General features: G+C 52.8%; 6 protein-coding genes and 1 pseudogene across 6 annotated transcripts in view; 3 read left to right on the top strand and 4 right to left on the bottom strand.

Moving 5' to 3' along the window:
- Nucleotides 1-1,870: 1,870 nt before the first annotated feature.
- On the bottom strand, nt 1,871-2,697 carry LOC128800313 (feather keratin 1-like). The gene is made up of 2 exons (XM_053965428.1): nt 2,620-2,697; nt 1,871-2,266 (listed from the first exon to the last, which is right to left on the bottom strand). The coding sequence occupies exons 1-2, from the start codon at nt 2,695-2,697 to the stop codon at nt 1,940-1,942; spliced, it is 405 nt and encodes a 134-aa protein (XP_053821403.1). The 3' UTR covers nt 1,871-1,939.
- LOC128800318 (feather keratin 1-like) lies at nt 2,244-5,379 on the top strand. Its single transcript, XM_053965434.1, has 3 exons — nt 2,244-2,268; nt 4,596-4,633; nt 4,984-5,379. The coding sequence occupies exons 1-3, from the start codon at nt 2,244-2,246 to the stop codon at nt 5,308-5,310; spliced, it is 390 nt and encodes a 129-aa protein (XP_053821409.1). The 3' UTR covers nt 5,311-5,379.
- Nucleotides 5,380-9,506: 4,127 nt separating this feature from the next.
- On the bottom strand, nt 9,507-10,348 carry LOC128800046 (feather keratin 1-like; the record flags this gene model as incomplete). Its single annotated transcript, XM_053964923.1, has 2 exons — nt 9,507-9,864; nt 10,226-10,348. Coding segments are annotated over 2 exons (450 nt in total), but the record flags the coding sequence as incomplete, so codon positions are not given.
- A 1,559-nt stretch (nt 10,349-11,907) lies between these two features.
- Nucleotides 11,908-12,804, top strand: LOC128800045 (feather keratin 1-like; annotated as a pseudogene).
- Nucleotides 12,805-15,225: 2,421 nt separating this feature from the next.
- Nucleotides 15,226-16,567, bottom strand: LOC128800044 (feather keratin 1-like). Its single transcript, XM_053964922.1, has 3 exons — nt 16,478-16,567; nt 15,989-16,141; nt 15,226-15,621 (listed from the first exon to the last, which is right to left on the bottom strand). Exons 1-3 carry the CDS (start codon nt 16,565-16,567, stop codon nt 15,295-15,297), a joined length of 570 nt encoding a protein of 189 aa, XP_053820897.1. The 3' UTR covers nt 15,226-15,294.
- A 437-nt stretch (nt 16,568-17,004) lies between these two features.
- On the top strand, nt 17,005-19,047 carry LOC128800043 (feather keratin 1-like). Its single transcript, XM_053964920.1, has 3 exons — nt 17,005-17,088; nt 18,352-18,411; nt 18,721-19,047. Exons 1-3 carry the CDS (start codon nt 17,005-17,007, stop codon nt 19,045-19,047), a joined length of 471 nt encoding a protein of 156 aa, XP_053820895.1.
- Nucleotides 19,048-22,420: 3,373 nt separating this feature from the next.
- LOC128800317 (feather keratin 1-like) overlaps nt 22,421-23,862 on the bottom strand; it is a 3,336-nt gene continuing 1,894 nt past the window's right edge. Inside the window, exons 2-3 of the mRNA XM_053965433.1 lie at nt 23,167-23,204; nt 22,421-22,816 (exon numbers count right to left, since the gene is read on the bottom strand). Coding sequence (XP_053821408.1) covers nt 22,490-22,816; nt 23,167-23,204 — 365 coding nt within the window. The 3' untranslated portion in view covers nt 22,421-22,489. The remainder of the gene's footprint in view (nt 22,817-23,166; nt 23,205-23,862) is intronic.

Raw genomic sequence — 23,862 nt, 5'->3', positions numbered from 1 at the left:
AGCCCAGAATGTCTCCCTGCACTGACTTGGAGAAAAAAAACTCAGCAAGGTGTTAGAAGACCCCAGACCAAAACTTGGACTAAGGGGTGTGTGCAAGCACATGGTCGGGGGCAGGTGCTCAAGTCACAGGAATATTGTTGCCTGGGGATTTCTTTGCACCAGCTTGAGCTCACCTACTGCTCTATTAAATTATTTGCTTTTATAATTCTGATGCCTGAGACTCTGCTTTGGGAAACCAAGGCTTGGGCCCATCATTCTGCCTCTGCTTCATAAGATCACAGTATTGTCAAGGTTGGAAAATCTCTCTGAGATCATCAGGTCCAGCTATTCCCTCAGCAGTGCCAAGGTCTCCAAGTACCACATCTACATGTTTTTTGAACACTTCCAGGAATAGTGACTCCAGCACTGCCATGGGCAGCTTGTTCCAATGTCTTACCACCCTTTCAGGGAAGAATTTTTTCCCAAATAGCTAACGTAAACCCTCCTGGCACAACTTCAGGCTGTTTTCACTCACTTTGTCCCTTGTTCTCTTGGAGCAGAGCCTGCGCCCCACCTGGCTGCACCCTCCTGTCAGGGAGTTGTGGAGAGTCAGAAGGTCCCTCTGAGCCTCCTTTTCTCCAGGCTGAGTCCCCCTCCCCCAGCTCCCTCAGCTTCTTCTCATCAGACTTATCCTCCAGGTGTTTCTTCTCCTCCCTGGGCAATCCATACTCACAGCCGCCTTCTCCTCGGGGCAATCACCCTCTTTTGGAACTGACTTCAAATGAGGAGTCTCACACATTTGAGCAAAGGCACTGACCTTCAATGCCCTGATTTCCTTTAGGGGAAGAAGATACACTTCAAGGTTTCCCACTGTTCTAGTTAGGAGTTACAGGCCAATGTTTTTCTGGCAGTAGCCAGAAATTTGCCTAATTTAATTCCAGCAGGTGACTGAAGGCTTACCAGTGCTCTCTGACAGCAGCAAGAGCAGAATAATCTTAAGGTACAAGAGATAATGTGTTTATAGAATCAAAACTCTACATCAGGAGAGGAGTGTAGGCTTCTCTTGAGTGGAAATACTACAAAAGACATTTTCAAGCACAGAGAAGCTGGCCTGTTCCAGTCCTGTCTGCAAAATTATGTCAAAAACTGTTTCCAGAAACCTAAGATGGACTAAATCTGTCAAAGCATTGTGTCTACCTACACACATGATCTGCAGTGGAGTTTTACTCTTTTGCAAAGGCTGAAAAGGTCTCAGTACATGTTCCATCCTTCCTACTGGGAATAATGAAAGCTCTCTATATGCCTCATGCACACCAAACTTCCCAGAGGAACAACTTTCCTCCTGACTGTATGTGCCTGGAGTGTCCACAGAGGGAGGGACCCTGCACAGAGAGCTAACAATCATTGTGTGAACAATCACTGCACAAACATCCCTGAAATACCCTCCCTGAACCACCCAGGTCAACACTGCTCTGCTTGGGCGTCTTGACATCATACCTGTAGGGGAAAGGATGACACAGAGGCATGGGCTGGGATGCAACAGAAATTTAATGCATCAGAAGAGAAAAACAGGTCAATCCAAAAGAGGGATCCAGTGCAGGAAGCACCAGGGACAGATGAGAGTTTGTGTTCAATGGACATGGCAGAGATCCCAGCTGGTGTCCATCTGCCAGATCCAGAGAGGGAGCAGGGCCAGCAGGTGCTCCCCAGGATGGCTGGGCGGGGATCACAGCCCCGGGGAGCACAAGGGAACAAGGGCACAGGAGGGAAAGGAGAGAGAGGCAGGGGACAGAGGCAGGGATGGGCTGTGCTTGCCAAGAGCCCAGGCTGGCCCCGTCCCTCTGCAAGGGCTGCTGGGGTTGCTCAGCCCCTCAGGAAGCAAGAAGCCGATGCTGCGTGCCCAGGGCGGTTCCATCCTGGGAGTCCCTGGGTTCCTTGCCCAGGGCCAGCGGCAGCAGCTTCAGCAGGGGAGGCACCTCGTGCCACAGAGGCCACTGCCCAAGCCAGAGAGGCCAAAGCCCCCGGAGCTGATGGGCACTCCCTGAGAGCTGAGGATGCTGCCAACAGCAGCCGAGGTGGAGGATCCCACGGCGGTGTTCTGTGGGAAGGAGCTGAGGATGGGGCCAGGCAGGGTCACCACCACGGGCGAGGGCTGGATGAACACGGTGGAGTCCTGGCACTGCCTGACACAGGGCTCATTGCAGCTGTTGGCCAGCGGGGTGGGGCCGCAGGGCTGGCAGGGCCGGCACGGGCTGTAGCAGGACATGTCTTGGGGCTGCAGGTGCACCTGGCACAGAGAGCAGAGGGAAGTGAATCACAAGTTGTAGGTAAGGATCCAACTGTGACCTCAGCATGAGGGAGCCAAGGCATGAGCTGGGAACGAGAGCTGAAGGCTGTTTCTGGAGGCACATGGGCTCTTCCCCTCATACAAACCCCACCAAGAGCTCAAGCACAGGGACGTCCCCAACCAGCCCAAAACTGGGGCAATGCTTCTGCCAAGACCCAGCAGTCACACACCTCCCACTCCTTTCCTCCTCTCACAAAAAGCATCTGCACGATCTCACATGGGACAAAGTCACAGGTGTGTGCAGAGAAATCCCAGAGAAGAAGGAGGAAATGGAGAATGAGCTTCAAACTCACCTTGTTCCAAGGAGATGGAGGTGAGTGGAGTGAATGTGAGAGTGGGGAGAAGAGCCTGCTTTTATACAGCTCTTGCATTGCCCCAGGCCCACAGTCCTGCACAAGGGTGGCAATTTTTCAACAGACTCATCTTCAAAGGAAATTATCCCACATAGTGGCAGCGATTCACGTTTTGTTTCCATCTACGCTGCCTTTCCATTTCCTCATTTCCAACATTCCTGCCCTGCATGCAGGATTCTTTCATGTTCTGTGATGAGAAGCAAAGGATATCCCAGGCAGAGCCATGTCAGTGAGGGCACATGACCCAAGTGCAGGATGAAGGCAGGGAATGTTGGTTTAGGGCAGTCAAAGCAACTCTTTGCAGTATCCCCTGCAGGAAGAGTCCCAGCCTCACACTGCACATGTCAGAGGGCACCCAAATAATCCACTTTTAATGGTCATTTCTCTTCCTTTTTTCTTTTTTCCTGTCTCTATGCTCTCTGCAAGGGTCATGAGCTGCAGCGTGTCCAGGCAGCCAGGCTGTGCCAATGTTTCAGCTCTCTTCCTCTTGATGCCCTTTGCTCTGGAGGGGACGTTTGCCAGGCGTTAGGAAAGCCAAAGCCCACCTGGAGCTGAATCAGGCAAAGCACATGGAGGGGCAATAAAAAGGTCTTCTCCAGACAGGGCATCAATAAAGGCAGCCCCAGAATTCAACAGGGCAGCTTCCCTGAGGGCAGGGGGTACAGGAAAGGTGAACATCCTCAAAGGTTCATGTCCTTGGTCTTTATCATCAGGAACTGCTATCAGGAACTAAAGTTCTGGTACTCCTTGGAAAAACTGGAACAGAAAAGATTTCCCCAAGCAGAACAGAATCCAATGGGGGAACATTCAAACACACTGGTCTGAAATGAGTGTGTGTGAATCAATGTTATGTGTTCACTGGAGTCAGTACAAAGCCTTTCTCAATTCCTTTTGAAAGTCACAGTGACCAATGAATGCATCTGAGAACTGGAAGAAAGCCACTGAGTGCCTTGTCTTCAAGAGAGGCATCAAAGAGGAGCAGGGAATAACAGGCCAGTCAGACTTGTCTCGATATCTGGAGAGGTGATAGAGAAAATCACAACAAAATCCAACAGGCAGTGCTCAGGGAGGAGGTGTGCTCAGAAAGGCCCTGGATGCAAAACCAGATTTCAAACTGCACCAAGGAGTGCTGCACTTCCCTGCCCTGCAGACATGGAGGCAGCTGGGCCGCGTCCCAGGAGGGCAAGGGAATGCCTTCAGTAGGCAAATCTCCAAAGCCAAACTCTCCTGACCCATGGCGAGTCATGCTCTAATTTTGGTGTGAGGTCAAGCCAGGAGTGCATGATGTCTGCAGGCTTTGTCCCAGGCAGGGCTGAATTCCCTTCCAGCAAGGGCAGCTCCAGCCATAAGCCCGGAAAACCATCTTCAAGCGCTGGGCTGTGCCCACACACCACAGCTCCAGGCAGCCCAAAGGCCATTGCCCTCAGCCTGACTCGCTTGGCAGCACTGCCACAGCTCAGGGTGTGCGCAGAACTGACAGTGTGTGGCACGACTTTGTGTGTCCTCCAGGTCAGGGTGCAAAGGGTGCAGCCAAAATGCATCCTGGGTTGCAGAGAGCGGGAAGAGAAGGCACTGTCCCAAGAGTCAACACAACCCTCAGGCAGTAAGGAAGTACAGAACTCCACATGGGTCAACCTGAGCCTTGATTCCTGCCCATACTATTGTGTTCCTGCACAAGAAATCCTTGTGGGACTTCTCATCCCACCACATGGTAGAAGCCTCCATGACTTAGTGGGAATGTCAGAAATGGGGAAATGAAATGGCAAAAGAGATGAAAACCCAACCACAATCTGTGCCATTGGGTAGAATGTTTTCCTTTGAGATGAGTCTGTAGGAAAATTACTGTCCTTGTGCAGTGACTGTGGGCCTGGGGCGGTGCGGGAACAGTATAAAAGCAGGACCTTCACCTCACTCTCTCATCCACTCCTCTCACCTCCATCTCCTTGAGCACAAGGTGAGTCTGAAGCTTTTTCACATCCCTCTCTTCCTCACATGGGATTTCTCTGTCTGTACTTGCTTTTTTATCCTTAATGGATTCTTGCCATGGATGAGGGAAGGAGGCAGAAGGTGTAACAAGGGCAAAGGCTGAGGCTTGTCTGAGCTGTTTCCAAAGCTATGGACCACACAGGGATCTTCCTTGGGTAGCTCTTGGTGGGGATCCTCTGAGGAAAGGAGAAGCCTGTGGGTCTCTCTGTACAGCCCCTGGGTTTGTCTCCAGTTGATGCCTTTGGTCCCTCGTGGTGGGGTCACAGGCTGATCCTCACCCACTGCTGGTGTTCTGCTTTCCCCTGCCCTGTCTCACAGGTGCACCTGCAGCCCCAAGACATGTCCTGCTACAGCCCGTGCCGGCCCTGCCAGCCCTGCGGCCCCACCCCTCTGGCCAACAGCTGCAATGAGCCCTGTGTCAGGCAGTGCCAGGACTCCACCGTCGTCATCGAACCCTCGCCCGTGGTGGTGACCCTGCCCGGCCCCATCCTCAGCTCCTTCCCACAGAACACCGTGGTGGGATCCTCCACCTCGGCTGCTGTTGGCAGCATCCTCAGCTCTCAGGGAGTGCCCATCAGCTCCGGGGGCTTTGGCCTCTCTGGCTTGGGCAGTGGCCTCTGTGGCACGAGGTGCCTCCCCTGCTGAAGCTGCTGCCGCTGGCCCTGGGCAAGGAACCCAGGGACTCCCAGGATGGAACCGCCCTGGGCACGCAGCATCGGCTTCTTGCTTCCTGAGGGGCTGAGCAACCCCAGCAGCCCTTGCAGAGGGACGGGGCCAGCCTGGGCTCTTGGCAAGCACAGCCCATCCCTGCCTCTGTCCCCTGCCTCTCTCTCCTTTCCCTCCTGTGCCCTTGTTCCCTTGTGCTCCCCGGGGCTGTGATCCCCGCCCAGCCATCCTGGGGAGCACCTGCTGGCCCTGCTCCCTCTCTGGATCTGGCAGATGGACACCAGCTGGGATCTCTGCCATGGCCGTGTGATGGAGGTTCTGAGCTGACCCTGCTGCTCTCTGCACTGCGGTCTCCACTCAGAGTGACTTTGTTCGCATCTTTTGACTCATTAAATTTCTGTTGCATCCCAGTCCATGCATCTATGTCATCATTTCCTCTCTTGTCAGTCTCCCAAGTTTCTCAGGGAGGGAGGTGTTGTTCAGGGATGGTTTTGTGTATCAGATTTAGGAGAAGGTCTTTGAGTTCCTTTTAAGACATGAGAGTTCAATCTGCTTTATCACGGTATTGCTGCTTTCTATCCTTCTTGATATGTCTGGATCTGGTAGAATGAACCAATCCTCTTCACTGGCCCTGTCTGCTCCAAGGATGATTTTCTGTCCAACCAAAGCATTCTCCTCTCCACATCCAGCGATCCCTGTGCCTAAGCCAGGTGCTCCGACCTCCTCACCATCCTGCCACCCTGCACCAAACTCACTCCACTTGGTCCAGGTGGTTCTTACATTACAGCATGTGCCAACACAGGGGATGGCAGCAGGCGAGTGCTGAGCAGAGCAGCATCGTCGCTCCCCCCCAGCTCCTGGTTCCACTCCTCTTGCACAGCCAGGGATGCTGCTGACAGCCCTGGGTGCCCAGGCACAGGGGGGGCAGTCACCCCTGTTCTGATGTGGTGACTGCCAAAGCCCCTTTCCCTGGCCCTGCTTTGGGGCTGCTGCTTGCCAGGGGCTGAGGGGGATGTGGGGAGACATGGCTGGTTGGTCCCAAGTCAGCTGCCCTTCAGGGCTCTGGGGATATGTGTGTCACTGTGCCCAGCTGTGTCCTGCAGCAGTTCAGCCCTCCCTCAGCTGCTTCTGGACAGCCCTTTGAGTCACTCAGCCCACACCTGCTGCCTCTCTTCATTCCCAATGTCTTTTCCTGCCACCATGTCTCCAAAAACTTTCCTAGGAAGCCCTGGGCAGACACAAGGAAGGAGCAGGGCAAAGAGGACGAACACTTCCTGTGAGCCTGTGTGGTGTTATGAGCAGCAGTAAACACTGAGCAGTTCTTCTCATGATCTGCTGACCCAGGGGGAAGGGGGAGAATTGGAAAAGCAAGGGAGTGACATACCCTGGTGTCAGGATCAGGATATTCTATGAAGGAATGGGAGAAAAAAGAGAAAACCAAGTGGTTCCAAGGGAATCATGTGGCAGCAGCAGACCAATGCCCAGGCAGTGTCCGAAGAATGGCTTCTCTGGGAAGACAGTCCACAGATTTATTGCTAAGCATGATATTATATGTGTCCAATGTTGTGGTGTTATCACCATCCCTGGAGGGATTTAAAAGACATCTACTTGTGACACTTGGGGACATGGTTAAATGTTGAGCTTGGAAGAGTTGGGTTAATGGTTGCACCCCTTAATCTTAAAGGTCTGGTCCTACCTAAGTGATTCTATGATTTTACATGACCTGGAACAGCCCTTTGGTCAGTTGAGGTCATTTGTCCTGGTTGTATCAGCTCCAGCTGCTTGCCCACTCCTGGCCTCCACTGTGGGTGACGCAGTGTGAGAAAGAGAGATGGTCTTGATGGTGGGCCAGCCCTGTGCAGCAACAGGTCAGGCTTCGGTGTGTTCTTTGCACTGGTTTAGCCACACTTAGTGGCTAAACATTTAGCCACATTTGTAGTTTAGCTACATTTGAAGCACAGAACAATATTGGCTGCTCTGAAGACAATGACCTCCATCCCAGTCAGGCCAGTACAGACTGGTGTAAGAGACTTAAAGACCACAATTGCCTTAAACACTGTCAAAGCCACAGGATAAGATAAGCCACTGCAGTGGGAACTTGAGAGAGGGATTTGCATCTGAAAGGTGATAATTCCAGGCCTGATCTGGGGAGCATCCTTGTTAACACACCTGGACAAATATTCCCACTGTGGCAGGCTGTGGAAAAGGAAGCAACTGCTTACACACATTCCTTCCCAAGCTCTGGGAACTGTATCTACACCCTGAGGATACCTAGAACTTGGACTGTACAAAGCTGATACCAGAGAAGAACAACTCGGGGAAGTTGTTCCCCAACACTGAGAAGACCAGAAGGAAAAACCAATAGGATTCTGCTGGATCCATGAGGCGGTGATATCTTTCAACTTAAACTGTCTCTCTCTCACTCTCTTCCTCTCTCTCACCGTCCTCTATCGCTATTTCTTTATCTTTACCTCACATTTACCTTTAAATAACCTTCATCCATTTAACTTTAGCATATGGTCTCATCTGTACCTTAATTTGGGCAGAGGCACTTCTTAATAATCACATCAAAACAACCGGTCCTCCGTTCCATCTCCTGTTATACCCTGGGCTTTTCCTGGTTTGTGCCTGCCCCTGAAGAGTGGTGGCAGCCAAGCAAGATAAAGTGCCTGACCTTCTCTCCTTTCTCTTCCTCTCTCCTCCTATCCACTTCCATGAGACTTCTGCCCTTCCAGAGCCCTCCACAACCCAGGCTTCTCAACAAATGTCAGCAGTGGCCACATGCCCCTTCTGCAGAATGAGCACCAAGGCCAAGAGGGAGGTCTGGGCAAAGCTGGATCTGATGGCCGGGGGATCAGTTGGGGAGTCACGGCTTCCTTCCTCACCTGCAAGTTACAGTGTCTCAGGAGAATTTTGGGAGCATCCCAGGATTTATACTCATGGGCTCAATGTCCAAGTGGAAACTAGCGATGACTGGTGTCCGTCAGGGATCAATATAGGGACCAATGTTTGTTAATATGTTCATCAATAACATAGACAGTGGGACTGAGTGGATGCTCAACAAGTTTGTGAATGACACCAAGCTGAGGCTTGAGGAAAGTATTTCAATTCAGAGGGATCTTGGCAGATTTGAGAATGGTCCCATGTGAAACTCAGGAGCTACAACAGGGCTAGCACTGGAAGAGAAATTGTCTAGACCAGCCCTGCAGAGAAGGAACCAGAAATCATGGAGGTAGAAAAATTGGACATGAGCCAGCAATGTGTTCTTGACGTCCAGAAATTCAATCATGTCTTGGTCTGCACAAACAGAAATACAGCCAGCAGGTCAGCTCTCCTTAGACCCCACCTGGAACCCTGAATCCAGTCTGGAGTCCCCAATTCAAAGTAGGCATGGACCTGTTAGAGCAGCTCCAAACAAGGGCTGCAAAAATGATCACACGGATGCATTGCCCCTACCATGGAGAAAGGCTGAGGCACTTGTTTTTTCAGGCAGGAGAAGAGCAGGCTCTGAGGAGACCTTATTGCAGCATTTCAGTATGCAAAGGGGACGGATAAGGAAGTTGGAGAGAGACATTATATCAAGGCCTGCAGTGATTGGACAAGGAGCAACACTTTTAAACTGAAATAGGGTAGATGAAGATGAGACAGAAGGAAGAAGTCAATGATGTGGTGGGAAATGGAAAATGGCAGGTCCCATGATAGGAAACGTTCAGGATGAGTTTTAATGGAACTTTGAGTAACTGATATAGATAGAGTGGCACAATACTGTTACAAAGGGTTTGCCTGGCATCTGATGGGAAGCTGGAACCTGTGTCCTTGCAGCAGCACATTCACTGCTTGGTACTTCCAATGCAGTGCTGAGCTGACTGAGAAACAATGGAAAAGTGTGTGAAGAGAGTACAAGTTAGCCATTGAACCGTTCACAGAAATCCCCATTCTGATGCAGAGGCAGAGAAACTCAGCACCCAGAGGGTGACTCGGTGCACACTGAGCACTCCCAATGCCAGCCTGTGCTGGCAGCCAGTGCAAAACCAGCCCCAACAACACCCTCCCAGAAACAGCCCTGGGGCAACATCTCTGCCTTGGGACAGTGTCTGCAGAGCAAAGGATGACACAAAGGCACAGGCTGGGATGCAGCAGAATTTAATGAGTCAAAAGGGGGAAAAGAGGGGGATCCAGGAGGAGGCCACAGTGCAGGGAGCAGCTTCAGCAGGGGAAGCACCTCGTGCCACAGAGGCCACTGCCCAAGCCAGAGAGGCCAAAGCCCCCGGAGCTGATGGGCACTCCCTGAGAGCTGAGGATGCTGCCAACAGCAGCCGAGGTGGAGGATCCCACCACGGTGTTCTGTGGGAAGGAGCTGAGGATGGGGCCGGGCAGGGTCACCACCACGGGCGAGGGCTGGATGAACACGGTGGAGTCCTGGCACTGCCTGACACAGGGCTCATTGCAGCTGTTGGCCAGCGGGGTGGGGCCGCAGGGCTGGCAGGGCCGGCACGGGCTGTAGCAGGACATGTCTGGGGGCTGCAGGTGCACCTGGCACAGAGAGCAAAAAAAAGTCATGAGGGGTGTTTGAAGAGCAATCCATCATCACACCATGCAGCTGCCCTATCAAGCCAAGATGCGAACAAGAGCTGGAGGTGTTGTACTGACGCCCACAGGCTTCTCCTTCCATTTAGCCAAGAAGTTCCCTGCTTAGAGCAACCAACCTCAGGGTAATCCCACCTATCCCATCATTCATTTCAGCCAAGTCCCAAACTCTCCCTGTGCACCCTTTCTGTTCCTGTCCCTCTCACATCATTAGTAGCCCTATGACCTGGCATAGAACAAAGGGGCAGGTACATGTAGAAAACAGGAGGGAGAGAAGGAGTGAGAGGAAAAAAGCATTCAAACGTACCTTGTTCTCAATGAGATGGAGACAAGAGGACTGGATGTGAGAGCGAGGAGAAGGGCTGGCTTTTATACTTCTCCTGCACCACCCCAGGCCCACAGTCACTCCACTAGGGCAGTAATTTTCCAACAGTCATCACCAAAGCAAAATATCCTCCCTAATGCCACAGGTTGTGCTTTTGTTTCTGTCAACGCTGCCATTTCACTTCCTCATTTCTGACATTCCTACTCTGCCTTGCATGATCTTTTCATGTGCCACAACTAGAAGATACCCCATGAAGAGTTGTGCCAGTGAGTGCAGAAGTAGAGGAGGGGTCCTGGGCAGGCAGATGTTGGCTTGGAACAGTGAATTGCTGTCTGTAATTGCAGTGGGTGAGCTCCAAGTCAAGGATTGCCTGAGAAATGTCAGCCCAAACACGCAGAGGGTAGAAGGGAGGCACAGGCCTCATCTACCTGGCCTCAGGCTTGTCTCAGGCTGTGGTGGGGGGCTGTCCTGAATGCTTTACAGAGTTAAAGGTTTGTAGAAAACATCTCCCTACCATCTGGGACACCTCCCTGGGCTTCACGTGACGTGACTTCTCCTGGCGTTAGTGCTTCCTCATGCTTCCTTTCCCCTGACCCAAAGGCTGCCTCAGCCTGGAGCACAAATCAGCACCACTGGAGAAACTGAAACGTGCCCAACTCCTGAGTGAATGAGAGCTGGAAGGATCTTGTGGTACCACATGCCCGGGGACACTCAGGGAGGGGACAAGTTCAGAAGGGCCCTGGGTGCAAACCCAGTTCTCAAACCACATCAAGCAGGGCTGCACTTCCCTGCCCTGCAGACATGGAGGCAGCTGGGCCACGTCCCAGGAGGGCAAGGGAATGCCTTCAGTAGGCAAATCTCCAAGAAGAGTCTCTCTCTACCTGTGGGGAGTCTCCGTCTAATTTTGGGTTGGCCGTGTGTCAGTCTTGTGACGTGCTCTGTGCAGGCCCATGACCCACACACTGCTGAATTCCCCTCCAGCAAGGGCAGCTCCATCCACGCCTCAGGAAAACCATCTTCAGTCACTGGGCTGTTCCTTGTACGGAGCTCCAGGCAGCTCAAACAGACATTGCCCTCAGCGTGAACTTGTTAGCATCACTCCCACAGCTCAGGGGGCTTTCAGGACAATCAGCTTGTTTTGGAAAACTATCCTCGGCTACTATGGGGCCAAAGAGTGGGGCCAAAGTGTATGGTGATCTCAGGAAAATGGGAAGAACAAGGTATTTACTGAACCTCCACACACCCCTACAAGACTGAGAAGGGACCCAACTCCAGGAGGTATCTCAAGGAATCCTGGCGTTCAGGAGAGCAAAGTTATCTTCCCTCACAACTGCTGATAGCACACTGATAGCACAACTGCTGATAGTTGGTAACTCCACAATGCAGACATGAGAGGGGACAACCTTGCCAAACAAACTGCCACATGAGGAGAAGACAGGCTTGGAGGGAGGGTATGCTCAGCTGCCTGCAAAGAGAGTAGACAACAACCAGAGCATATTTCCCCAGATAGGTGTCAACTGTCTGCACAGACCCCTCCAGCACATGCAACTCATCTTCTGCACGTACTGATGTGTCACTGCCCAGAAAACCCTTGGATCTTTCATCTCAATGCTTGAAATAATCCTTGGAGGCCTATTGGTCACGTCAGAAATGAGGAAGTGAAAATGGCAGTGTTGATGGAAACAAAAGCACAACCTGTGGCATTAGGAAGGATACTTTGCTTGGGAGGCGAGTCTGTAGAAAATTACTGCCCTTGTGCAGTGACTGTGGGCCAGTGGCAGGGCAGAAGCAGTATAAAAGCAGGACCTTCTCCTCACTCTCTCATCCACTCCTTCAGCTCCATCTTGTTGGGAACAAGGTGAGTTTTGAAGACTTTCCTCTGGTCCTCTTCCTTTTCCTCCTTTTCCACCTCTTATGGGTTGTCTCTGCACATACCTCTCTCTGTCATATTCTGGGGCCCCAAGAATGCTTACTCTGGGAGAGGAAAGGATGCAGCCAGTGGGGAGAGGAAAAGGTTCAGGCTTCACAGAGATGTCTCTGGAGCCATGGCCTACGTGGGGTCCTCCCTGGGCCTGCAATTCCTGCTGTGTTCTTCTGAGGGAAAGGAGATGCCTGTGGAGTCCTGGTGGAGTTCTTTATGGATGAGGAAAAGGGATTACCTCATGTGGGGGGGGGTGACACATTACACTTGAAACATCCCTCATGCCTTCATTTTGCCCTTCTCTCTGTGCCAGGTGCACCTGCAGCCCCAAGACATGTCCTGCTACAGCCCGTGCCGGCCCTGCCAGCCCTGCGGCCCCACCCCGCTGGCCAACAGCTGCAATGAGCCCTGTGTCAGGCAGTGCCAGGACTCCACCGTGTTCATCCAGCCCTCTCCTGTGGTGGTGACCCTGCCCGGCCCCATCCTCAGCTCCTTCCCACAGAACACCGTGGTGGGATCCTCCACCTCGGCTGCTGTTGGCAGCATCCTCAGCTCTCAGGGAGTGCCCATCAACTCCGGGGGCTTTGGCCTCTCTGGCTTGGGCAGTGGCCTCTGTGGCACGAGGTGCTTCCCCTGCTGAAGCTGCTCCCTGCACTGTGGCCTCCTCCTGGATCCGCTTCTTTTCCCCCTTTTGACTCATTAAATTCTGCTGCATCCCAGCCTGTGCCTTTGTGTCATCCTTTGCTCTGCAGACACTGTCCCAAGGCAGAGATGTTGCCCCAGGGCTGTTTCTGGGAGGGTGTTGTTGGGGCTGGTTTTGCAGTGGCTGCCAGCACAGGCTGGCATTGGGAGTGCTCAGTGTGCACCGAGTCACCCTCTGGGTGCTGAGTTTCCCTGTCTCAATGGATCTGAAAAGAATGATAAAATCCCAGAGTGGGTTGGATTGGAAAGGACCTTAAAGCTCATCCAATTCCATCCCCTGTCATGGGCAGGGACATCTTCCACTATCCCAGATTGCTCCAAGCCCCACCTCAACCTGGCCTTGAACATCTCCAGGGTCCAGGGCCAGCCACAGCTTCTCTGGGCACTCTATGCCAGGGCCTCACCACCCTTGTAATAAAGGATTACTTCTTGATATACAGTCTAAATTTACTCTCTGTCAGTGTGAAGCCATTCCTCTTGTCCTGTCACTACATATTCTTGTAAATAGTCTCTTTCCATCTTGACTGTAGATTCCCCTCAGGTACTGCAAGGTCACAATTCCATCACCCCAAAGCTTTTCCTCTCCAGTCTGAGCAATCCCAATTCTCCCAGCCTTTCCTCATAGCAGAGCTGCTCCATCCCTCTGATAATTTTGCCTTCCTCTGGAGTCGCTCCAACAGCTCCACATCCTTCCTGTGCTGGAACCCCTGAGTTGGAGGCAGCTCTGCAGGAGGAGTCTCACCTGAGCCTGGCAGAATCCCCTCCCTTGTCCTACTGCCCAAGTGGTTTGGATGCAGCCCAGGACACAGTTGGCTTTCTGGGCTGCCAGAGCACAGTTCTGGTTCGTGGCAGGCCTATCGTCCCACAGGCACACCAAAGTTCTTCAGAATAGATTAGAATAGAATAGAATAGAATAGAATAGAATAGAATAGAATAGAATAGAATAGAATTACCCTACATAGTCCAGGGACAACCATGCACCTCTGTCGCCCTGGTTATCAAGAGTTTTCTAAAGCCTTCTGAGTTTACATTCTTGTAGAGAACTTTCTCACACAACTTTCTGTAAACAACCTATTGTTTTCCAATCTTTCATCGAGGCGGAGAAATTTGATGTACAGGTAGTTTGTCCAGTGTCGTTGGAGAGGTGGCACATTCACCCTCCAATCCACTGGCATCTTTTGAGAACTATAAAATATTGGAGTCAGAAAAAATAAATTAGTCTCTTCATCGTGACCAAGGCTGTGGTGCATCGTTTTTGCTTGTGTCATCTGGTGACACACCTCTGTCCTCTTTCCTCTTTAAGCTGAAGGTTTGACACAAGTACTCAGCAGTGAATGTGTTACTGACAAGACAAAGGCCCAGCTTCCCCATCAGACTCCAGGAGGTCCCATCCTAACCACAGGATTCCCAAAAGGGGGGACACAGTGCAGTGGGCTGCCTTCTCACTGATGTGTGTTCCCATGGAATCACAGAATGGTGCCCGGGCACCCAGGGCTGTCAGCAGCATCCTGGGCTGTGCAAGCAGGGCTGGAACCAGGAAATGGGGGGGGGCGACGATGCCGCTCTGCTCAGCACTCGCCTGCTGCCATCCCCTGTGTTGGGGACCAGCTGTAATGCAAGAACCACCTGGACCAAGCGGAGTGAGTTTGGTGCAGGGTGGCAGGATGGTGAGGAGGTCGGAGCACCTGGCTGGAGAGAAGAGGCTGAAGGCACAGGAAGTGTAGGGAAGGCCCATGGCTGAGTGTGGGGAAAAGAATGCTTTAGGAGAGACCAAAAATGATCTTTCTCATCATTATGAACATTGAAGAGCATCAGGCCATGCTCTCCAACCCCAGTTCAGTAGAGAAAATTAGAAAACAGACTTACCTATTGCATCACTAAGAATATTTAAACCTGAGCCTGTGTTAACACCGTGTGAACAACCATTCCCCAAAATCCCCTCCCACAACCAGCCCTGAGCAACACCTCTCTCTTTGGGCATGTTGGGAGAGGATCTGCAGGGGAATAAATGAGAGGAAAACATGGACTGCAAGGCAAAAGAACTTTAATGATTCAAAACAGGAAAATTAGGTCAATTCAAGCTGAGATGCCAATGCAGAGAGCACCAGGGACAAACAACAGTCTGTTGTATTCCAAGCAGGTGCCCACACAGAGGTGAAGGCAGCAGGTGCTCCCCAGGATGGCTGGGTGGGGATCACAGCCCCGGGGAGCACAAGGGAACAAGGGCACAGGAGGGAAAGGAGAGAGAGGCAGGGGACAGAGGCAGGGATGGGCTGTGCTTGCCAAGAGCCCAGGCTGGCCCCGTCCCTCTGCAAGGGCTGCTGGGGTTGCTCAGCCCCTCAGGAAGCAAGAAGCCGATGCTGCGTGCCCAGGGCGGTTCCATCCTGGGAGTCCCTGGGTTCCTTGCCCAGGGCCAGCGGCAGCAGCTTCAGCAGGGGAGGCACCTCGTGCCACAGAGGCCACTGCCCAAGCCAGAGAGGCCAAAGCCCCCGGAGCTGATGGGCACTCCCTGAGAGCTGAGGATGCTGCCAACAGCAGCCGAGGTGGAGGATCCCACCACGGTGTTCTGTGGGAAGGAGCTGAGGATGGGGCCAGGCAGGGTCACCACCACAGGGGAGGGTTCGATGACGACGGTGGAGTCCTGGCACTGCCTGACACAGGGCTCATTGCAGCTGTTGGCCAGCGGGGTGGGGCCGCAGGGCTGGCAGGGCCGGCACGGGCTGTAGCAGGACATGTCTTGGGGCTGCAGGTGCACCTGTGAGACAGGGCAGGGGAAGGCAGAGTCGAGAAAGACCTATGTCAGAGCAGGCTGTTGGCACACCGTGATGGAGAATAGCAAAGAGGAGAAGGACAGCAGGAGGCTGCTTAGAGAGGCCAAACAGCCTCACTGTTTGCTGAAGCCCCGAAGAATCTCCTGAAGAGTTATCAAGCCCAGTGACTTCCACACCTAGGCGAGAACTCACGAGACATGTCAGAAAAAATCCAGCCTCTCTCCATGCACAGTTTCAGCCCTTTCCCTCTCCCATAACAAACTGTTTTCAAGAACCCACATGGAATTAAAGCAGAGAATGTGATCAGAAAGCCCAAAGGAGGAAGAATAAAACAAAGGGCTTCATACTGACCTTGATCCCAAGGAGATGGAGGTGAGAGGAGTGAATGAGAGAGCGAAGAGAACACCCCCCTTTTATACTGCTCCTGCACTGCCCCAGGCCCACAGGCACTGCACAAGGACAGTAATTTTCCAACACATTCACCTCCAAAGCAAAATATCCGCCCTAACGCCACACGTTGTGGTTTGATTTCCATCAACGCTGCCATTTCATTTCCTCATTTCTGACATGCTTGCTCTGTGTTGCAGCTCCTTTCACGTGTGCCACACGAGGCCCGAGGACACCCGGGATCAGAGCGTGTCCGTGCAGGCACAGGATGTGTCCCCATGCCGGAGGGTCCCGTGCAGGCAGGGCATGGTGGCTCGGGGCAGTGCCTTGCCATTGCTGGCAGCTGCCTCTGCAGGGACAGCCCCAGCTCTGCCCTGCCCCAAAGAGCAGCAGAGCACCCAAAGGCTCCTCTCCTCACAGCACGTCCTGCCTGCTGCTCTCTCCTCCTCTCACCTCACTCCAGCGCCCACTGGACACTGCTTCTCCAGGGAAATGCTTTCCTCTCCCTTCCTCTTGGTGCAGATCGTTTGGCAGGCTGAGCATTCCAGAGTTGGGGTTGGAAAGCCAAAGCCCAGCTGGAGCTGAATCCGGAAAGCTTGTGGCGGGAAAGAAGAAGATCTTCCACACAGGGCAACAGCAAAGGGGAGGGAGGCTTGAGCCAAGGCTGACTGGGGCAGCTTCACTGGGGGCAGGGGTTACAGGAAAGGGGAAGGTTCTTCAAGGCTTCTGGGCCTTGGTCTTTAGTGGCAACTTTTCATGTCACAGGATCAACCTCCTGATACTCCTCAGAAATAGGGGTAGGGAAAACCTCCCCACGGCAGAGGAGGAGGATCAGCTGTGGGAACATTTAAACAGACTGGAACAATTTAAGTGTGACTTGGTGATGGGCACATGAGTGTTGGTGTCAAAGAAAGCACCTCTGAGCTCCCTTTGGGAGGTGCCAGCAGTCAGGGAATGCAGCTGAGGACTGGGAGAAAGAGATGGTCAGGGAGGATTCAAGTAGCAATGTACAGACCCTGGACTTCAAACATGCCAACACTTCCACCCACTCAGGTATCTGGCAGGTGAGATGTGCCTTCACAGGCACATCTGAAGAGCAAAAGAGATAAAAAAGCTGGCAGCATCTTAGGGGCACCTCGTGGTTCCAAAAACTATGAAAAGTCAAGGCAAAACACAGGAAAACAGGAGGAGATGCTGATAGAGGGACAGAATGGGCACAAGGACTCCTCTTCCTGGTGAAAGATGCCTGGCTGTGGAAGGGAGCTCACCTGGAGGCTCAGGAGCTGAAAGAAGGGGTTTCAGAAAACACTGCCCCACTGCTTTGGACACATCCTGGGGTCCAAAGCTCGGTGGCTTCTGTGGGGCATTGGGGCTAAGGCCCACCCCTTTCCAATGCTCCAAATGCCTCCTCAGCCTTGAGAACAACCCAGAACCATTGCACAGTAAAAGAAACCTCCTCCATTTCCCCAGGAAGTGAGAGCTTTTGGGAAACTGCAGTGCCATGCACTTGGGGATGCTCAGGGAGGGGATGCTCAGGGAGGGGGATGCACTCAGAAAGGCCCTGGGTATGAAACCAGCTCTCAAAATACTCCAAGGACTGATGCACTTCCCTGCCCTGCAGACATGGAGGCAGCTGGGCCGCGTCCCAGGAGGGCAAGGGAATGCCTTCAGTAGGCAAATTTCCAGGGAGAGACTCTCCCTACCAGTGGCAAGTCACGCTCTCATTTTGGGTTGGCCGTGTGTGAGCCTTTTGGTGTGAGGCCAAGCCAGGAGGGTGTGATGTCTGCAGGCCTGTCCAAAGCAGGGCTGAGTCCCCCTCCAGCAAGGGCGGCTCCATCCTGGCCCTGGGAAAAGGGATGCTTGGCCTGTGCTTGTGTGTCATCCAGGTCAGGCTCCACATTGTGCAGCCAAAGGGCATCGTGGGTGAGGAGAGAGGGAGGAACAGGGAATGGTCCAGACACCCAACACCTCCCCCAGATACTGAGGAGCAGCCAAATGGCACAGTGCTCTGTTTGAGGCTTGATTCCTGCCCATGATCAGAGAATTAATGAATCACAGAATCAGAAGGATTGGTAAAGACGTCCAAGATCATTGAGTCCAGCCATTACTCATGTGTTCCTGCAACAAAAATCATTTGGCTTCTCATCCCTTAACATGAAAGGGATCTTCATGACCTAGTGTGGATGTCAGAAACATGGAAATTAAATTACAGCATTGATGGAAACCAAAACACACCCTGTGGCATTAGGGAGAATATTTGGCTTTGGAGATGAGTCTGTAGGAAAATTGTTGCCCCGTGCAGCTACCGTAAGCCTTGGGCGGTGTAGGAGCAGTATAAAAGCGGATCATTCTCCTCACTCTCTCATCCACTCTTCCCATCTCCAGCTCCTTGGGAATAGGTGAGTTTGGAGCACTTCTCCTCCTCCTTGTCCTCTACCAAATACATTTCTAAGCACATTACTTGTCTTCAGCTGGGCACTAGGGCTCCTTGCCATGGGTGAGGGAAGGGGGGAGAAGGGGTGGCATGGACAGACACTGGGGCTTGGCTGCCTCCTGACCTATAGGCGAGGTGCAGAGCACTATGGACTTTGTCACGATTTGGGGAGCTGAGAGAAACAGGGTCATTCTCATTTTGGGGTGACAGGCTGATCCTCACCCACTGCTGGTGTTCTGCGTTCCCCTGCCCTGTCTCACAGGTGCACCTGCAGCCCCCAGACATGTCCTGCTACAGCCCGTGCCGGCCCTGCCAGCCCTGCGGCCCCACCCCGCTGGCCAACAGCTGCAATGAGCCCTGTGTCAGGCAGTGCCAGGACTCCACCGTGTTCATCCAGCCCTCGCCCGTGGTGGTGACCCTGCCCGGCCCCATCCTCAGCTCCTTCCCACAGAACACCGCCGTGGGATCCTCCACCTCGGCTGCTGTTGGCAACATCCTCAGCTCTCAGGGAGTGCCCATCAGCTCCGGGGGCTTTGGCCTCTCTGGCTTGGGCAGTGGCCTCTGTGGCACGAGGTGCTTCCCCTGCTGAAGCTGCTCCCTGCACTGTGGCCTCCTCCTGGATCCCCCTCTTTTCCCCCTTTTGACTCATTAAATTCTGCTGCATCCCAGCCTGTGCCTTTGTGTCATCCTTTGCTCTGCAGACACTGTCCCAAGGCAGAGATGTTGCCCCAGGGCTGTTTCTGGGAGGGTGTTGTTGGGGCTGGTTTTGCACTGGCTGCCAGCACAGGCTGGCATTGGGAGTGCTCAGTGTGCACCGAGTCACCCTCTGGGTGCTGAGTTTCTCTGCCTCTTTGGTCAGGATAGAATTTCCTTACATTGTCCAGGGACAAACATGCACTCTGCACTTCTTTTCCTGTTCCTTTCTCAGCTCAACTCTGTGATACCAGGACTCAGGGGAGAATGTGTTTCTGACCAGACAGAGGTACTGGATTCCCATCAGACTCCATCAGATCCCTTGGATCTAAAAGGTTTCTGACAGGGAGGGACAGAGTGCATTGTGTTGCCTTCTCACAGAGCTCTGTTATCATGGGAGCACAGAATGGGTTTTGTTGGAAAAGATTATTGAAGATAATTTAGTCTGACCCTCCTGCCATGGATGGTATCTCAACTCCTGCATATTTCAGTTTAAATCTCCTGCCCCTTGTCCAATCACTTGATATAATGTCTCTCTCCCATTTCCTTACCACCCCTTGATGAACTGAAAGGCTGCAATAAGGTCCCCCAGACCCTGCTCTTCTCCTGACGGAAAACCTCAACTGCTCCAGCTGCCCTCCAGAGCAGGGGTGATGCATCCATGTCACCATTCTCTGCAGGGCAGCTCTCCTTCCTTCCATGCACCCCACAGTCCCTATCCCTATTGGTTTCTGAGATTGCCCCAAAGTGGTGTCAGGTCCTTGCACTTGGCTTTAGTGAAGTTCCTGAGTTCCACGTGAGACCATTCCTCAAGTCTGTCAGGATCCCTCTGGATTTAAACCCTCGCATCTAGAGTAGCTCTTGCTCCCCTCAGCTTCATGTCATTGCTGAGGGTCACAAATCCTTAAAGTTGGAAAAGACCTCCTAGATCATCACCTTGCCAAGATAGCCCTATGGCCAATCAAGCACATCACAAAGTGCCGTGAGGGCGCACCCAATCCCACTGTCCATGCCACTGATGCTCCCAGACACCGAGGGCTGTCGGCAGCACCCTGGGCTGTGCGAGCAGGAGTGGAACCAGGAGATGTGGATGCTGCTCTGCTCAGCCCTCGCCTGCTGCCATCCCCTGTGTGGGAAATGAATTTGTAGGGAATTCTCAAAGCCTGACAGAAGGCTCGCATAGCATGGATCTGCTGACAGACATTGTTGAGAGAGAAATGGAACTAGAAGCAAGTTTCAAAGGACGGCCTTGCAAATAGAACTAAATACTTTAGACAAATAGAACTATGAAAGATACATTGTATTAAGACCCACAAGGGGTAATTTTAGATGATCGGCTTTAAAGCATTTACAGCATGATGTGAGAAAAGCTGATTGAGAAAGAAACACCTATAATGTGTTGTAATTAAGAAATAGTTGGCTTCTAATTATAATAGCGTGAATGATAAGATCTGTATTGTCTCACCCTTCTCATGAGATTGAACATAGAATAAAAGGTTTTAAAACACCTCTCAGCTGCCCCATCTCTGGGTCTCAAAAAGGTTTATTCCAGCCCCTCCCCCCGCCCCCCCGTATTGGGCACAGGCTGTAATGCAAGAACCACCAGGACAAAGCAGAGTGAGTTTAGTGCAGGGTGGCCGGGATGGTGAGGAGATGAGAGCACTTGACTCAGGCACAGGGATTGCTGAGCATGGAGACCAGAATGGTTTGAGAGATAAAATGGTTTGAGAAATAAAATCATCCTTGGAGTAGACAGAGCCAGTGAAGAGGTTTGGTTCATTCTGTCCATCTGCAGACGGTGAGACCCTGAAGTCTTAATGGCTAAGGAGTCAAAACATTTCCCTGTTTTTGAAGACCAGGGAGCTTTGGTGAACTGGGGCAGGTGAGCTCCGGCTGTGTAATGGCCAACCTCAGATCTAGTCTGACAGAGGGGGAATGATGGGCTTTGAATGAGAAAGGAGGTGGGTGCTGGTGCCTCTTGTCACTCGAAGCTGCCCTCCCTTGCCCAGACTGCTGGGTTGTGGGGCTCCCTCTGTTCCCCAGGGGAAGCACCAGGACATTCACGTGTGGCCTGACAGTTCATCTCTGCTGATGGGCCACACTGGGCCAAAACCAAAGCAACTGTGCTGGCTGTGATGGGCAGCTGTGTTGTCTTAGAAGGTGTCAAGGGCTCCTGAAGGGTCCCCTGATCCACAACATTACATGATCAAGTGTGAAGCTCCCCCCTGCAATGGAGGAACGTGGGCGTCCCCAGCTGAAACTGAGTGAATATAAACCAAATAAATTTTATGTTCTGTGGATTTTCCCTGGGATTTTCTCCCACCTCTTCTTTGAGACTTCCCCCACCACCTGACAGGTCCAGTCTGTGACCACTTTGACCAAGACTGTGCAGCAGCCAGGACTCATCCCTGGGCCTTTGGCAGGAGAGATCTTCCCAATCTTGCCCCTTACCTCTCCTCCTTCCTTTTGCCTTGTGCATGTCCCTGGGTGATGTGGTTGCATTTTCATCTTGCAATGCTTTCATGTTGTTGTATTGCTTGAGAGAATAAGAGCCAAAATGGCTACAGATGTGTTTTCCTGTCCAATCACATTGCTCTTCAACAATCCCTCTGGGTGTACTTACAAACACCGATCATTCAGTGTTGGTTCTCTCTAATCAATCTCAAGGGATGTATTAACAAGAACCTGGGTTACCCCTGACCTTCTGCAGTGGGTCATAACACAGACACATGGAGAAGGATAGAAAGCAGCAATGCCATAATAAAGCACATTCAAGTCTCCCATCTCGAAAGGCACTCAAACACCTTCTCCTAAATCTGTCTCACAGAACCATCCCTGAGCAACATCTGCCTCCCCGGGAACCTTGGGAGACCAACAAGAGGGAAAGGATGACACAGAGGCATGGGCTGGGATGCAACAGAAATTTAATGAGTCAAAAGATGCGAACAAGGTCACTCTGAGTGGAGGCCTCAGTGCAGAGAGCAGCAGGGTCAGCTCAGAACCTCCATCACACGGCCATGGCAGAGATCCCAGCTGGTGTCCATCTGCCAGATCCAGAGAGGGAGCAGGGCCAGCAGGTGCTCCCCAGGATGGCTGGGCGGGGATCACAGCCCCGGGGAGCACAAGGGAACAAGGGCACAGGAGGGAAAGGAGAGAGAGGCAGGGGACAGAGGCAGGGATGGGCTGTGCTTGCCAAGAGCCCAGGCTGGCCCCGTCCCTCTGCAAGGGCTGCTGGGGTTGCTCAGCCCCTCAGGAAGCAAGAAGCCGATGCTGCGTGCCCAGGGCGGTTCCATCCTGGGAGTCCCTGGGTTCCTTGCCCAGGGCCAGCGGCAGCAGCTTCAGCAGGGGAGGCACCTCGTGCCACAGAGGCCACTGCCCAAGCCAGAGAGGCCAAAGCCCCCGGAGCTGATGGGCACTCCCTGAGAGCTGAGGATGCTGCCAACAGCAGCCGAGGTGGAGGATCCCACCACGGTGTTCTGTGGGAAGGAGCTGAGGATGGGGCCAGGCAGGGTCACCACCACAGGAGAGGGCTGGATGAACACGGTGGAGTCCTGGCACTGCCTGACACAGGGCTCATTGCAGCTGTTGGCCAGCGGGGTGGGGCCGCAGGGCTGGCAGGGCCGGCACGGGCTGTAGCAGGACATGTCTTGGGGCTGCAGGTGCACCTGTGAGACAGGGCAGGGGAAAGCAGAACACCAGCAGTGGGTGAGGATCAGCCTGTGACCCCACCACGAGGGACCAAAGGCATCAACTGGAGACAAGCCCAGGGGCTGTACAGAGAGACCCACAGGCTTCTCCTTTCCTCAGAGGATCCCCACCAAGAGCTACCCAAGGAAGATCCCTGTGTGGTCCATAGCTTTGGAAACAGCTCAGACAAGCCTCAGCCTTTGCCCTTGTTACACCTTCTGCCTCCTTCCCTCATCCATGGCAAGAATCCATTAAGGATAAAAAAGCAAGTACAGACAGAGAAATCCCATGTGAGGAAGAGAGGGATGAGAAAAAGCTTCAGACTCACCTTGTGCTCAAGGAGATGCAGGTGAGAGGAGTGGATGAGAGAGTGAGGTGAAGGTCCTGCTTTTATACTGTTCCCGCACCGCCCCAGGCCCACAGTCACTGCACAAGGACAGTAATTTTCCTACAGACTCATCTCAAAGGAAAACATTCTACCCAATGGCACAGATTGTGGTTGGGTTTTCATCTCTTTTGCCATTTCATTTCCCCATTTCTGACATTCCCACTAAGTCATGGAGGCTTCTACCATGTGGTGGGATGAGAAGTCCCACAAGGATTTCTTGTGCAGGAACACAATAGTATGGGCAGGAATCAAGGCTCAGGTTGACCCATGTGGAGTTCTGTACTTCCTTACTGCCTGAGGGTTGTGTTGACTCTTGGGACAGTGCCTTCTCTTCCCGCTCTCTGCAACCCAGGATGCATTTTGGCTGCACCCTTTGCACCCTGACCTGGAGGACACACAAAGTCGTGCCACACACTGTCAGTTCTGCATACACCCTGAGCTGTGGCAGTGCTGCCAAGCGAGTCAGGCTGAGGGCAATGGCCTTTGGGCTGCCTGGAGCTGTGGTGTGTGGGCACAGCCCAGCGCTTGAAGATGGTTTTCCGGGCTTATGGGTGGAGCTGCCCTTGCTGGAAGGGAATTCAGCCCTGCCTGGGACAAAGCCTGCAGACATCACGCACTCCTGGCTTGACCTCACAC

The sequence above is a fragment of the Vidua chalybeata genome, chromosome 26, assembly GCF_026979565.1.
Source record: "Vidua chalybeata isolate OUT-0048 chromosome 26, bVidCha1 merged haplotype, whole genome shotgun sequence".
In the NCBI taxonomy this organism is placed as follows: Eukaryota; Metazoa; Chordata; class Aves; order Passeriformes; family Viduidae; genus Vidua; species Vidua chalybeata.
The sequence above is the reverse complement of the archived record's forward strand: the minus strand, read 5'-3'. Positions and strand labels throughout refer to the sequence as shown.

Bases quoted from the DNA above. Each gene is read 5' to 3' on its own strand.
- LOC128800318 (XM_053965434.1), top strand. From the start codon at position 2,244: ATGTCTTGGGGCTGCAGGTGCACCT. The intron at 2,269-4,595 runs GGCACAGAGAGC...CACCTCACTCTC, and splicing joins TTGGGGCTGCAGGTGCACCT to TCATCCACTCCTCTCACCTC. The intron at 4,634-4,983 runs GTGAGTCTGAAG...CCTGTCTCACAG, and splicing joins TCCATCTCCTTGAGCACAAG to GTGCACCTGCAGCCCCAAGA.
- LOC128800313 (XM_053965428.1), bottom strand. From the start codon at position 2,697: ATGCAAGAGCTGTATAAAAGCAGGCTCTTCTCCCCACTCTCACATTCA. The intron at 2,267-2,619 runs GTGAGTTTGAAG...TCTCTGTGCCAG, and splicing joins CTCCATCTCCTTGGAACAAG to GTGCACCTGCAGCCCCAAGA.
- LOC128800044 (XM_053964922.1), bottom strand. From the start codon at position 16,567: ATGCTCAGCCTGCCAAACGATCTGCACCAAGAGGAAGGGAGAGGAAAG. The intron at 16,142-16,477 runs GTGAGAGGAGGA...GTGTGGCGTTAG, and splicing joins CCAGTGGGCGCTGGAGTGAG to GGCGGATATTTTGCTTTGGA. The intron at 15,622-15,988 runs GTCAGTATGAAG...CCTGTCTCACAG, and splicing joins TCCATCTCCTTGGGATCAAG to GTGCACCTGCAGCCCCAAGA.
- LOC128800043 (XM_053964920.1), top strand. From the start codon at position 17,005: ATGGTCAGGGAGGATTCAAGTAGCAATGTACAGACCCTGGACTTCAAA. The intron at 17,089-18,351 runs GTGAGATGTGCC...TGGGCGGTGTAG, and splicing joins CCCACTCAGGTATCTGGCAG to GAGCAGTATAAAAGCGGATC. The intron at 18,412-18,720 runs CCTTGGGAATAG...CCTGTCTCACAG, and splicing joins CACTCTTCCCATCTCCAGCT to GTGCACCTGCAGCCCCCAGA.